General features: G+C 40.3%; 1 protein-coding gene across 7 annotated transcripts in view; it reads right to left on the reverse strand.

Annotated features, from left to right (window-relative positions):
- The window catches only part of srrm3 (serine/arginine repetitive matrix 3), a 772,181-nt gene that overhangs the window by 295,014 nt on the left and 462,462 nt on the right, over positions 1-14,705 (reverse strand). For 6 of the 7 annotated variants that reach the window (XM_043718790.1, XM_043718791.1, XM_043718787.1 and 3 more), the window contains one exon: positions 1,076-1,353. In XM_043718790.1, the coding sequence (XP_043574725.1) occupies positions 1,076-1,323 (248 nt within the window). In that variant the 5' untranslated portion in view covers positions 1,324-1,353. Of the gene's footprint in view, positions 1-1,075; positions 1,354-1,947; positions 2,557-14,705 lie in introns of those variants that run through there. The other variant, XM_043718789.1, reaches the window with a different exon arrangement.

Consider the following 14,705-nt stretch of genomic DNA (forward strand, 5'->3'; position numbering starts at 1 on the left):
GTGGCACCCACAATGGAACCATTACATAGTGCAGAAGGCCCAGTAGGGGATTCTTAGCAGGATCGTATGAAGCTTTTTTCCAATCATTTTCCTTCAATTTGTTTGAGCTTATATTTTCTCTAAGGATTGTTATATAAATGAGCAATAAGCTCAACGAGGGCATTTTATTTTAATTTTATTTATGGCAGGTCGTGCAGAAAAATGTATGATAAAAATGTAGACGTTCAATGCATGTTCCAATCATCCAACGATTCCAAAGTAATAGAATTTGAACTCCCGCGACATTAAAGCCCAGCAGCTGTTTAATATTTTGATGGGCAAGGTCTGTTACAAATTTAACGCAACGTGTTGGATTTAGAAGACTGGTTGGTCCTATGTGTGGAATGTCATCACTTGGGGAGGCTCGCTAAGTGCCTCACTTGATCGTCACCCCAAGCTTCTAATTCAGCAATCCAAAGCAACTCTTAGTGAGGCACAATGAAAGTGGGAACGCACAGTTCACATTTCACAGCGTTTGGTCTCTGTGCCTCCCCGTCCTCGACAACTCCTCCATGATGTGCACACAATGTGACATCTGTGAGATGCTCAACTCGACACTTGAGGGGCTGTAAACAACTGCTTAAACGGAAAAGCAGCTCCTCGATTTGTCACCGTGTGTGCCGGAAATTACCACACTGTCCCAAATGAACGCGCTCTCCTATTTACAAATCTCACAACGGCGGGGCTTTCCAGTTCAGTTGCCGGGCAACACCATCAGCGTTGCCAATCTTCTTATTAAGTTTAAGTTCTCTTTACTATTAAAATAAAATCCAAAAGAATCGTTGCGATTCTCAGCAGTGTTATATTCAATGGGGTCACTTTCTGAAAGATCATTGGGAATGCTCATCTCGAGAGTTTGCTGGGCATTTTAGTTCAGAATGATTTTACACAATGTTGTTTGGAAACTAAAGTCCAAACTTTTCTTTCTGAACCAACCATGCTCATGAAACGGTTCAGGAAAACGCTCTGCCTTTAAATAATTGGAACTTGTTTTCCAAACATCCACATGCAACATTAATGTACCCAGCACACTTACCCTTGTTCCTCCATCATCTCGTGGAGCTCCATGCATTTGAGCTCGACTCTTCGTTTCCGCTCGTGGTCTAATATTTCTCGGTTGCCTTTTTTCACCACCAGAGTCGGTTCCATTTTCTTGGAGTCCTCTTCGGTGTTGTACTCCCCGCCACTGTCTGTCCTTTGCCGGACTGCAGCTGGGTTTCGCTGGCCGCAACCATTTGTACAGCTTTCCCGAGGAGAGAGCGAACCATCGCCGTTATTATGCATGATGGTGACGAGCGAATTCCCACTTCAACTCTGCAAAGGACATGAGAGAGAGAGAGAGAGAGAGAGAGGACTTCAGTGTCATTCAATTCACAATCTGCTCATCCTAAATAACAGGTCAGGACAGGAATAAGGGCAGATTATGTCCGATCCTTACTAGTGCAATATTTCAAACGCGTGACTGCAATTTTATCTCAGTTCTTGTCAGTAGGGGAGACAATGCTGAAGGTACTGAATTCAGTTAAATCTCTACCCTTTAGTAAAACGTGGCATCTGGTGGATACCATCGTACGGAACTAATCCCAGCGCCGGTAAGGACGTGCTCATTTACCGAGTGCAGTTCTACCCGTTATTAATATGCATCGACAGATTATAATGTTAAATCTCAGTAATGTCACTAGTCCATAAACTATTACCGCTCAGTCCTAAACTCCACTGGTCAAATATGTGAAAAACAAACCCAGTTTCGAATTAACTCTAACATTCCTGCGAGGTACGCTCACCAAATATTAACAGCCATTAATCTAAACAGTCTAATACTATTCGAACCCAACTTTAATCAGCTCACTGCTGGACAACGGTCGAGTCCAAATGTTCACAAAATGTATTACTGTTCGAGGCGCTCACCACAGTAAGGCCAGTTGGAGTACTGGTGTTCAACGATATGCAATTAGGAGCTGTCCTGCTGTTTTACTGTCCGCGGCTCTGAAATCCAGAACTCCTGGTGCGGTGTTGCCGTATAGGGTCCCGGAAAATACAGCAATCAGGCGCTGTGTTGCTGTCCACGGTGCTGAACGCGAAGCTCCGTTCACAACATTACTGCCTACGGTGGTGAACGCAAAGGCGTGCGCACAATGTCGCTATCCACGGTGCTGAACGAGAACCTCAGTGCACAATGTTGCTGTCCACGGTGCTGAACGCGAGCCCCCGTGCTTAATCTTGCTGTCCACGGTGCTGAACGCGAACCCCCGTGCTTAACCTTGCTGTCCACGGTGCCGAACGCGAACCCCCGTGCTTAATCTTGCTGTCCACGGTGCTGAACGCGAACCCCCGTGCTTAATCTTGCTGTCCACGGTGCTGTACGCGAACCCCCGTGCTTAATCTTGCTGTCCACGGTGCTGAACGCGAACCCCCGTGCACAATGTTGCTGTCCACGGTGCCGAACGCGAGGACTCTCCAATTCCTTACTTTTCAGCACTGTGACGAGTTGATGTCCACGGTGCTGAAAGCGGGAGCTCTCGCTGTTGGATTTGCTCCCACAGTGTTGACAAGACTTTGATCACAAGGTGCAAGTTTCGAAGGAGTTGTAGTGTCCCGATCTCACCATTTGTGGCGCAACATCGCGAGGCGCTGTACACGGTGCTGAAACTGACTAACTGCTTGGAATGATGACCAGCGAACATCCCAGCGATTCTGATGTTTCACTGATCCCTTTGGAAGTGTGAGGCCAATCACTTGGTTGGATGGGACAGGCTCACAACTGCTGCACATTGTGTGTCCGCCTATGGGGCCATGCCTCCAGATCTGTGGAATAACACTGGAGAGAAGCTTGAAATGCGGCAGTTTAAATATTGAAAAGCAGTCTTGCTTTGCCAGCTGTTTCCTGTAATACAACCCGCTGACTGCCTCTAACACCTCATGGCTATAAGTACAGCTATCAGCACCGAGCACAATTCTCAACTCACCTAACAGAAATGAGATCTAATTTCTCTCTATAGTATAAGTAGCTAGTTCTAGTCTCTATAATTAGAGGTGTGTAGCATCACCCCATCCTTCAAAATGGCCAACTTGAAAATGTGGGGAAGATAAAACAAGAAACTGAATATGCAACTCCTTTATTAGCTAAAACTGACTTCCATATGAGATTTGGTAGTAATACAACTAACAGTCTGCTCTTTTTTATTAAAAAGATCTAGATTTAAATCCTAAGAGCATGAAAGCTTGGATTTACTCTGCAAGGATAAATTGTCTGCAATCTAACTCACCAGGGTGTAAATCACAATCAGGTTTTTTTTATAGTGGAAGTCAATCTGAGGAAACGAATAGAAGTCTGGAAATGGATAACACATTGTTTCGACATCTCTAACTGAAATGAAAATGCCGCTTTCAATCCCCTGGTTTATTCACATCATTTGGAACAAAGGCCAGGGATCAAGAATGCAATTTCTTACAGTCCATTCCCATTGCATCACTCCAGATCTCAAAGTACAGGAAACTAATGAGCTGTTTATGTACTTTGTCTTGTCTGCCTTCTCCACCGAATCCCATTCTTGTCACCTACAGCAAGGCATTCATTAACTTTTTTTCTATCTTTGTAGTCACTTCATTCATTATGATGGAATTGATAATGTACCTAACACCAAAAAGATTTTGCAGACTGAGTGAGTGAAGACTTAGAAAGCATAGCCGATTGAGGAGGTTTTGGTCAAAACCCACTGGGGCACAGTAGCACATCTCAATTATAAAAGACAGTTGCTACTGGGTTACCATTTATCCGGCTGATTTGGATTATAGAGTTAAGGTTCACATTATCCTTTGCCTTTCAATCAGTTTGATAGTTTATTTTTCACAATGCAAACCTGGTCCAAATTGTCACTAAAAGTACTGAAATTGAACTTACAGCTAAAAAACGCCAGCACATGCCTTGGGAAGATATTTGGACCTTAAATCAACCATATTCTGCATTTTGGCAAGTATTAATATGTGTGTTAGACATTAATATAGCTTTTTGCAACAGTGTCATGTTGTTAATTGGGAACAAAACAATTCTCAGGGCAAAACTACCATGCAGAATTGGGTCAGAAACAGGCCACCAAAAACATTCTCACTTGGGAAACAGTTTTCACCTGTGTAAAGCAATTCACAAATTATGAACCCGTGTTGGGCAAGGCAGTTGCAGCCTGACTGGCAACAAGCCCTGCAGCTTTGAGTCAAATTCAGTTCCTTGCACCTCACCTCTGGGAACACATTCATATAGAATTTCAATACAGATTATCAACTCATCATAAATTATTGATAGCAAAGAGGGAAGGTATGACACCTTTCATCACTTGAAGATGATCAAGCATGCACAGCCACCTCTTCAATGGTTCTCATGTATATTAGATGAGGCATGTTAGCAACATTTGAAGCAGCTAGGCCAGGTTCTGTGTGAATTGCACTATACCCAGTGTTTTCTCATTGAAATAGACACAATTTCAAATACTGTTGCAGTTCCCTCACCCGGTCTCTCTTCAATGAGAACAGGAGAAGGTGGAATTCGAGTTGAGAAGCAACATGGCCTCGTTCTGTAACTACACAGTTAAGTCACAACCTTGACCAGCATGACGAATTCTCAGCCGTATTCTACTTAATGAAAACAAGTAAAAGAAAGACTATAATTTATATGTTGCTTTTCACCCCTTCCAGGCCTTTTACAGCACTTTACAAGCAATGAAGTATAGTCACTATCATAACATTGGAAATACAGCAGCCAAATTGTAAATAGCAAGCTCCCACAAATAATAAAGATCAGAATATTCATTTTTTTGTATGATGTTAATTGAGGGGTCAATATTGTGCAGGACACCAGTGACAATTCATTTGCTCTTCTCTGAAGCAGTGCAATGGGATCTTTTATATCTACACCAACAAGCAGATAAGGTCATGCTTTAATCACATCCAAAATGTAGCACCTCTGACAGTGCAGCTCTCCCTCAGTGTTGCACTAGAGCATGCAAAATGATTTTTTTGTTGTAGTTACGGATAAAGGAATTAGAGGGACAATGGCAGCAGGATTACATAGTTGGCCGAGTGACAGGAAACGGAAACTAATTGTGGACAATTGCTTTTTGGATTGGAGGAAAACAAAGTGGGGAAGTTCTAGGGCCAATACTTTTTCTTGATGTATGTTAATGACTAGACTTGGGCATTTAGAGAACAATTACAAATGTGCAGATGACCCAAGTTGAAAGAATTGTGAACTGTGAGAGGAATAGTAATAGATTTCAAGTGGACGTAGTCTTGCTGGTGCCATTTAATGCAATAAAGTGCAAAGTTACACATAATCAATCAAATATAAATGGTCATAAAGGTGGTGCAAGAACAAGAACATTCTGAAATTCCTTTCCTGAATGTCTCGACCCCTTTCTCCTCCCTTAAGATTCGGCTCAAAATCCATCCCTTTGATCAAGATTTTCATGGAGCGTCCATGTTGCTCCTTCTTTGTCTCAGTGGACAGTTTAATCTGATTATGACTCAATGAAACGACTGGGCATGCAAAATTCCACTGAATACAATTCTATGTTCAAGATGCCATTGAAATGAAAGTTTTGTTGTTATAACACAGACGACACTAAGTCTCCAGAAAGGAGACTTTTTCTAAGTTTGACCAAAGTCACTAAGCAGCAGGTCAGCTATATTAGAGTAAATCAGAGTAAACTCCCACTCTAATATTACTATTGATTATTAGAAGACAGCACAATGTACTACTAGAGCTTGTATTTAGGATGCCATTGGGACATTTTACCACGTAATAAATTTTCTAATTGAAGCAGAGGCTGAATCTTACCAAACGTTGGCTCAGTGTCAATTTTGGCACATTTCCTGCAGAGCATCTCTACATGAGCTCTAGTGAGAATGACTGCACTATTTATTCAACCTCATCTCATTACCTATGGCTTCATGCTGTCCTATTCATCATATTATTCGACAAGAAGTACTGGCTACTGAGGGGACTTCATGATTCCTGGTGTTATCATCATCTTTAAAGCCTAGCCTTTAACCTGGTCACCCTGAATAGTTTTGTATTTACTCTGGACATGTAAAGCCGAGGATAACTGGCACCCCATTTGCCAATGGGGACCAGGAAGACCTGCTGGACAGGAGATGCATGAGGTTGCTGCTCATGGGGCATGCCTGGAGGTATTGGTGACTGATGCAAGTCTAGAGGTGAAAGCAGAGAACTGGAGTCAACAGGTTACTGCTTTGACTTTCATTCTGGGAATGGTCATCATCCAGTTTCTATGCAACTTTCTTGCCAACATCATGCCATTCAGGGCTGGGATGATTTCGCCCTAAACATTTAATGCTGAATTTGGATTTCACACCTAGTCATGCCTACTTTAAATTAGGTAAGGCAGCCTAGATTGATTTAATTTGATGTGCTTATATCCAGCAGGCAAGGATGGCTTTTTCGCTTTTGTTTTTTGAGCAGAGCTGTTAGCCCTTGTACAGTAAATTGGTTCAAATCCTGGAAAAAGCTGATAAGGTAATTTTGTTCTGCTCTTGCATGCTAATATACAAAGAGCTCAATTTTAAGGCAAAAGACACAAGTTAATATTATTGCTCACTCAGTTTACCATGAACGTGTTTATTCAGATTCTCAATATCTGAAAGATCATGATACATTTAAGGGTTGCCCAAATAATGCCTGTATACAGAGGTGACCTACAATCCCAGTTCTGTCTTTGCAGAACAGCTTTCCTGGACTTCATTCACTCAAGCATTTTGAAGAACTGGCAATTAAAAGTAATCACATAGTGACCTTGTAGAGGTTTATAAAATCATGAGGGGCAGAGATAAAGGTGAAGAGCAAGGGTCCTTTCCCTAGGGTGGGGAAGTTCAAAACTAGGGGATATATTTTTAAGGAGAGAGGAGAAAGTTTTAAAAAGGACATGGGGGCAACACTTTTACACAGAGTGGTTTGTATGTGGAATGAACTGCAAGAAGTATGGATGCAGGTACAGTTGCAACATTTAAAAGATATTTGGACAAGTACATGAAAAGAAAAGGTTGGAGGGTGATAGGCCAAATGCAGACAAGGATTACCCAAATCCTTGAGACTAGCTTATTTGGAAACATGGTTGGCATGGACTAGTTGGACCAAGGAGTCTGTTTCCATTCTGTATGACTATCTCTGAAAGAGGAGAAAGTGAGGACTGCAGATGCTGGAGATCAGAGTCAAGAGTGTGTTGCTGGGAAAGCCTGATGAAGGGTTTATACCCGAAATGTCGATCCTCCTGGTCCTCAGATGCTGCCTGATCTGCTGTGCTTTCCCAGCCACACACTCTCTGATCTCTGAAAGAGTTTGAAAATAGTCATCAGCAGGTGACAGAATCATATTTCTAATTACTGCAGCAACTCACAAAAATACGTTCAACTGCAACAGCACCTCTCAAAACTGTTATCTTTACCACCTATAAGGACAACAGCTGCATATTCATGGATGGACCACCATCACCAAGTCCTCAAGTTCCTCTTTGAGCCATACAAAATCGTCCTGACTTTGAACAATATGGATGTTTCTTCACTGTCACTGGATTTAAATCCTTGAATTCTCCGCCTGATAGCACTGTGGGCATACCTGCATTACACGAACTGCAGCAACACAAAGAGATGACTCAGCACCACCTTCTCAAGGTCAATGAGAAATGGACAATAAATGCTGGTCTAGCCAATGATGCTTACCTTCACGAACAAATTTTAAAAAAATTAGTGAACAGTTTCACTTGATGAATATAAAAGGACAGACAAGTTACCCAACAGGTGCACTCAAAGGCTGATCTGATTTCATCAATATTTTGTACCATTTGTTGGGTTGCATCAATTTATATTATTTTAAAATGATTGTGTTATGAACAGCTAATACTAATAATTCACTGAATTGAAACCTATCTACAATTTCTGCTTCTGAAGAAGGATCACGAGGTTCAAAACATTAACTCTAGTATTTCTACACAGATGCTGGTAGACCTGCTGAATTTCTCCAGCAATCTCTATTTTCATTTGAGAGCTTTAGCATCTGCATTCTTAATTTCATTATGGAATTTCTGTTTAATAGTTTAGTTTGGTTTAGGGGTGTGAATAATGAGGAGCGAGATAATGAGAATATTGCTTGGACATAAATCTATTCTTATTCTTTCTGCTAGCTGGTAGAGTTCTACATATATTGTTTTGTTTGCCGTCAACCTAATTCTTCGAGTAATTTTTACTTCACAAATTGCTGTTAATCTGGCACTAACTTGCCAGGCTTTTTTTTATATATTATTAAGACAGCACATTACTGCAGGTGGTCAAACTGAAATTTTCAGCACACTGATCCCAAAACTAGCTTAAATATTCCAGTGCAGTGCAAGCTGGCACTGTATATCAGCATTTCATATGTCTTGTATCATTTGTTGTGCTCAGCACTACTAGTTCTCTTATTTTTAAATGTTAGCTAGTAGATTTGAAATCCCTACAAGCTGAAAAAGCATTGACTGATGTGCAAGATAGATCAGATACTAACTTCTTGCTTTCCACACACATTACTGATAGAGAAAATAGTACTTCATACTATTTTAATTGAAAGTTGAAGGACTGGGGGAGATGCTACATAAATGCAATCTGCAAAACTGTATTTTATCAGATTAATTGGGAATAAATTGACTAATACATCACATGCAAAGAGTAAGTGTAGCATTTGCAGCACTGGCATCCTTTAATTTGTCAATTTGGAACAATAAAATAACAACTTCCAATAGCAAAATACTTTGTTAACTTTATGCCTTTAAAATGAAGCTGTTGTGCATTATCAATTTTGATATTAGCATTCACAGATCTTTAATTGAAGCTAGAATGCATCTTTACACGTCAAATTTTCACTGCTCTGCCAATGACAGAGACAACCTTGTCTGAAAGTGAAGATCAAAGTAAAATCAAACCTAACTGTTCCATGTAATATGAAATTTATGAGCCTCCAGCCATATTTCTTGAACTGGCTGTATAGTGAGTGTGAAGACAGTGATGGCACCCCCATTAACATTACAGGTATATGAATTGTTATGACCATGTTAAGGTTTTAGTCATAAATCAGTTAAAAAATTAAGAGAATGTTCTACAATACTGGATACAAGTGTTCTGAGCAAAGGCTGCTTCAGTGTTGGTTTGACATGAAGAGACATAAACTGACTTAATCCTGCATAGGAAGATGCAGGCAATGCTCAATTTTGAGCTCCTCAATTTGACCTGATGACCACTGTGAATTGCTTCATTGAGCACAACATGATGATGTAGTTTAGCAGTTTTCTTGGATGACCTGTAAAGACTTCTATTACCAGCAACTGATTGATACATTTCATCATCGAGAACTGACAGTGGCCAATACTACCACTTGATAAGTAGTTATGGGGCAGCAATATAGTTGTCGTCAACTCATGTGAACAGCATCTAGGTAGTGAAGAAGCTGTAGGTCAATGCTAAATATTGCAAAAAAAAAAGCAGTACTTGGAAAAAACACAGATTCCTGAAGAAGCAATTCTTTGGTAATCGGATTCAAATACATTGTCCCAATTTCTTTGTGTCTGCTGTATGCAATCATAGAGATTAGTCATAAACAATGACATGAATGCACTGAATATGTAGTTCAATCTGTGAAGCAATGTAGTATAGCAATGCACAATATTACACAGTAAACATATCTGGGTTATTAAGAACCAAATTACAGTTGTTTGTAAGTTATAGATAACTGTTTTGTTATTTTAATGCTGTAATTACCTGAAAAGTAGACTGAATGGCTGGCAACTTCCCTCCATACAAAAGTTTAATCATCTTAAGCTGAGTTTCCCTCATAATGGAAACAAATATTTTGAATAGCTGTGACAGAATTGTGCACAAAGTTAACACCGAAAGCGACTGCCCCTTTAATGTAATCGGAAGATTTGACAGGCTGATGATACCTATTACTGTAATTCAGCAAATCTAAGTCTATAATCTTACAGTGCTCTAACTTATAATTTACCTGACCATTAGGTGTATGATATTGAAACATATCATAATCATCGTAAATCTGACATTTTCTGGAGACTGCTGAAAATAGAATTTAGTAATTTACTTGTAATAATAAAACGCTCATTTAATTTGACCCATGCAAACATGTTATCGATCTTGTTGGTCTTGTATATAGGTAAACATGTATATGGGACTGAATCATCAAAACATAAGTTGACTTTAGCCTTTTGGTAAGCATACATTGCATCAAACTAGTGACTGTAACTGCTATATTAAGCTAAGAGAGCTTCTTGTTGAATGAACTTGCTTCAATGCTTTCCGAGTCTTGCTCTACCAATTATATTGAATCAAATATTGAGTGGGAAAATGATCCATGTGGGGGAATTTTTCTGAAACAGCAGAACAGCAGAAGAGAAAAAATGTGCAGCTGGTTTGAGGCATATCTCAAGTCAAATTAGTAACAATATGTACTATTACATCTCTAAATATTACTGCTGTGAATGAACTTAGGGAACTGCTCAGCAAATCTAACTCATCAATCAATTGCCCAAACTTTGTCTCTAAATAAATGGTTAGACTTAAAATCTTATTTACTGGCTCAAATTGCTCTCCACATTAATCTATTGAAAAATTCCTTTTTATTCAGATCATTTTCGTCAGACAGCATGACATTATCCAATTTCAGTCACGTTATCACTAATTTCAGGGCCCGAGAAGCAATGAGGAGAATATCATTTGGAATTCTTAGACCTGATCACTATCTCGTGATGGGAGATTGTGTTTGAGTAGATGTTACCTGAGGTCAATTTTATTGTTGATCATGACCTGCTCAATTATGGAATACTGTATACTGTGTTGGTCAGCAGTTACTTGAAGGTTGAGGAATACTCAGCAAATGGGTCTCCAGTAAAACAAGCACCTTTAGAAAAGAAGGGGCGTACACTGAAATGGAATGAGGAGGCAAAGTTTGAACAGTACAGCAATGACTTCATTCCAAAAGTAAGTCACAACTCCATATTTACTCACACAATAGGTGTGTATTTAAACATATTGAACCAGCAGGCACTAAGTGTTGCTTTAGATACATCTCTGGCACTCACAGCCTGTCTGCGAGTATCTTCCTGAGTAGGAGGAGGAAGGAAGGAAGGAAAATGATGGGAGAGGAGACAGGGAACTGGGTAGGATGTTGCCTTGCACAAGGAAGTTGATCTTAAAACTTTTGTTTTCAGCATTCTTCAGGAATCCAGGCTTCATGGCTTGGCTGAATCCTAAACACTGGGTCACCATATGCTCTTATAGATATCTCAACTTTGTTAGAATACTGTAGACCGAAGACAATTTTGCAGTTTATCTTAATCCCTAATCTTCAATTGCCTTTAAAGGGACAAGTGGAAGTTTTTTTTCTTTCTCTCTTCACATAGTTGGTAAAGTGCCAATTATAAGCATGCTATAATACTGACACCTCTCTGTATTTTTCCCTGAAAATTTGCTTCTCCATATTCTTTCCATTAGTTGGCATCAGTGGACATTATTGAGTAATGTAATTGCATCCTTTATATTCATTAGCTCAAGCCAAATTGATTTTGTCTTTGAAACCTCTAGAATGTCCTTTTTTCTTACTATGGCAATACCTTCCTTTATAGATACCACCACTCATCCTCCTTAGACTATTTAGCACCCGGTACTGCCCTTTGTTGTGCCAGGTCATTGTTATTGCCGAAACATGATTTCTGCATGGCAATCTACAGCTGTAACTTCCCAATCGTATTCAGTCTACTCTGCGCATTCATATATATGTAGATAATCCTGATTTAATTTCTTTCTCCCTTACTCCGACTTCAGCTATTAACTTTCCATTCTTATACTGCTGCTATCTGTCTTTTCCAAATATTTTGAGCACTCTGGTATTCCTGTCTAATATTCTTTCTTGGCTTCCACATCCTTGCTGAGTTGGTTTAAGGTTCTCTCAACAGCACTAGCAAAACACAATTAACTGAATACCAGCTCTGTTCAGGTGCAACCCTTCTGGATAGTACAGATATCATCTTCCCCAGAGGCAGTCCCAGTGTCCCATGGTATCGAAAGATCTCTCTCCTGCACCATCCTTCCGACTCTGTATTCATCTGCCTAATCTTACATTTCAGTAATTACTTGTATAAGAACTGGGAAGAATCTGGAGATTATTACCTTTGAAGTCATACTTGCTCATTTGTTTACCATGCTCCCTAAAGTTTGACAGCAGAACCACATCTCCCTTCCTATCCAAGTTACTGGTACCAATGTCAGCCTTGACTTCTGGCTATTCACACTGCTCTAGAGGAATGTCCTGAAGTTGCTCTGTCCTTGACCTTTACACTAGGAGGCAACATACATTTCTAGAGTCACACCAACAATTACAAAACACCTGTCTGTTCCCTTAAATAATGAATTCCCGATCACTACTGTTCCTCATTCTTCCTCCTTTCCTGTACAGCTCAGCCACTTGTGCTGCGACAAACATGACTCTGATTGCATACCTGTGAGAAACCAGTGCCTTCACCAACTTCCAAACCAAAAAAAAACTAACTTGAAAGCAGTATTTCATGACACTCCTGTATTATCTACCTCATCTGTTGAACTCTTTTTCTGACTCTAAGCCCCTAGATTGCAATGCAGCCACCTCTCTAATGTGCTTTCCATATAATGTGATTCCTGAAGAAGGGCTTATGCCCGAAACGTCAATTCTCCTGTTCCCTGGATGCTGCCTGACCTGCTGCGCTTTTCCAGCAACACATTTTCAGCCCAGTTTCCATATAACTGTCAGCCTTCTAATGTGCCACAGTGATTTCAGCTGCCCCTCAAGCTCTCAAACCAGGAGCTCAAGTCTCAGGGACTTGCAGCACTTCCTGCACATTTCATCATCTATGACACCAATAGGGTGCATGACTTGTTGCATATTACAAGCTTTCCATTCCACTCAACTGAGCTGAACGGTCATATTCTAAAATCATTTCCCTTTTTTAACTTCAATCAACTCTGGATTTCTTATATTAAATTATTATATTGCCCCTGACTTTCCTTTATTCTTGATGTTTTCAGTGAAATCCACACCTAGCTACTTTTCTTTGGAAATAACCGCTTCTCCTTTGGAACACTGACCTTCATCAGTCAGGGCACTGAGTATAGAAGTTGGGAAGTTATGTTGCAGTTATACAGGACGTTGGTGAGGCTGCACTTGGAGCATTGTGTTCAGTTTTGGTCACCTCGCTATAGGAAGGATGTTTATTAAACTGGAAAGAGTGCAGAAGAAATTTACAAGGATGTTGCCAGGACTCAATGGTCTGACTTAAAGGGAAATATTGGACAAGCCTGGACATTTTCTCTTTCGAGTGTAAGAGATTGAGGGGGGGGAGGGTGGGGGGGACCTTATCGAGGTCATGACAGGAATGGATAAGGTAAATGCACTCAGTCTTTTTCCCAAGATTGGGGGAAATCAAGGACTAGAGGGCATCAGTTTGATGTTAGAGGGGAAAGAATAAAAGGGAAACTGAGGGGCAACTGTTTTTACAGAGGATGGTTCGTATACAAAGTGAGCTGCCAGCAGAAGTGGTTGAGGTGGGTACATTAACATTTAAAAGGCATTTGGACAATACCCCAATAGGAGTGAGTGGAAGGATATGGGCCAAGTGCAGCGAAATTGGGTTAGCATTGATGGACATTTTGATCGGCATGGACCAGTTTGTACCAAAGGGCCTGTCTCTGTGCTGTGGGACTCTAAGACTTTTATCTAAAACAATTTGAGAACAGTCCTCAATAGCAGTTTCCTACCAATAGAATCTGTGATGTCAGTGTTGTTTCTTTCACTCTCTTTCAAACTCAGCATGGACTAGTTCTGAGCAGATCATCTCTCTGACTCCCACTTGTGGCCTAGGCCTCCAGTATACCATGATTTATTGCCTTTTACTCCAAGTTGCTCCCTTGCAGATCCAGTATCCCTTTGATGTTCATTAAGGCCTCAATTCTTGCCCACAATTTATAGACTCCTGCTCTGAGCTGCTCCATCAAAGATCCAATCCATCTCCAACTCCTAGGTAAGCCTGTCAATCACCTGCTCAGTCTCCTAGATGATACTGCTTGTCCTCAGGTGCTCTTCTTACTGTTCTTGTCTTTGTCATTTTTCTGGGGTACCACAGGTCTTATTTATAGCAAATGTACTTTCCTCATGGAAAAATAGAGTAATAATGTAGCGAGCAAATAGTTTAATTAGATAATGCAAAGGCCTAAAACAGACAATAGTGGATCGTTCACTCATTATCAGACATGTCCACTGAAATGAAAGAAGAGGAAATTCAGGCAGATTATCTAAATGGCAGCCATCATCATCTGCCCCTTTATTTAAAAAGCATTAGTTAAAAATTTTTGGAGTCAGCAGTTCATAAATCCTCCAAGTTGCTCTTCAACCAATGACAGTGTCATTTTTAGCCATTCTCAAATCTGTAAACATTGATAATGATGGGGTTAAGCTTTGTCATTAAAAACTGTATGTCCAAAAAACAACTTGCATTTTGCTTGAGCCTTTATCACAAACCATCCCCAAGTGAAGGTGCTCAACATTTACAGACATCCTTACAAATTGTTGCAGCTAAACCATTTCTTGA

This window comes from Chiloscyllium plagiosum, chromosome 28, assembly GCF_004010195.1.
Source record: "Chiloscyllium plagiosum isolate BGI_BamShark_2017 chromosome 28, ASM401019v2, whole genome shotgun sequence".
NCBI lineage: Eukaryota > Metazoa > Chordata > Chondrichthyes > Orectolobiformes > Hemiscylliidae > Chiloscyllium > Chiloscyllium plagiosum.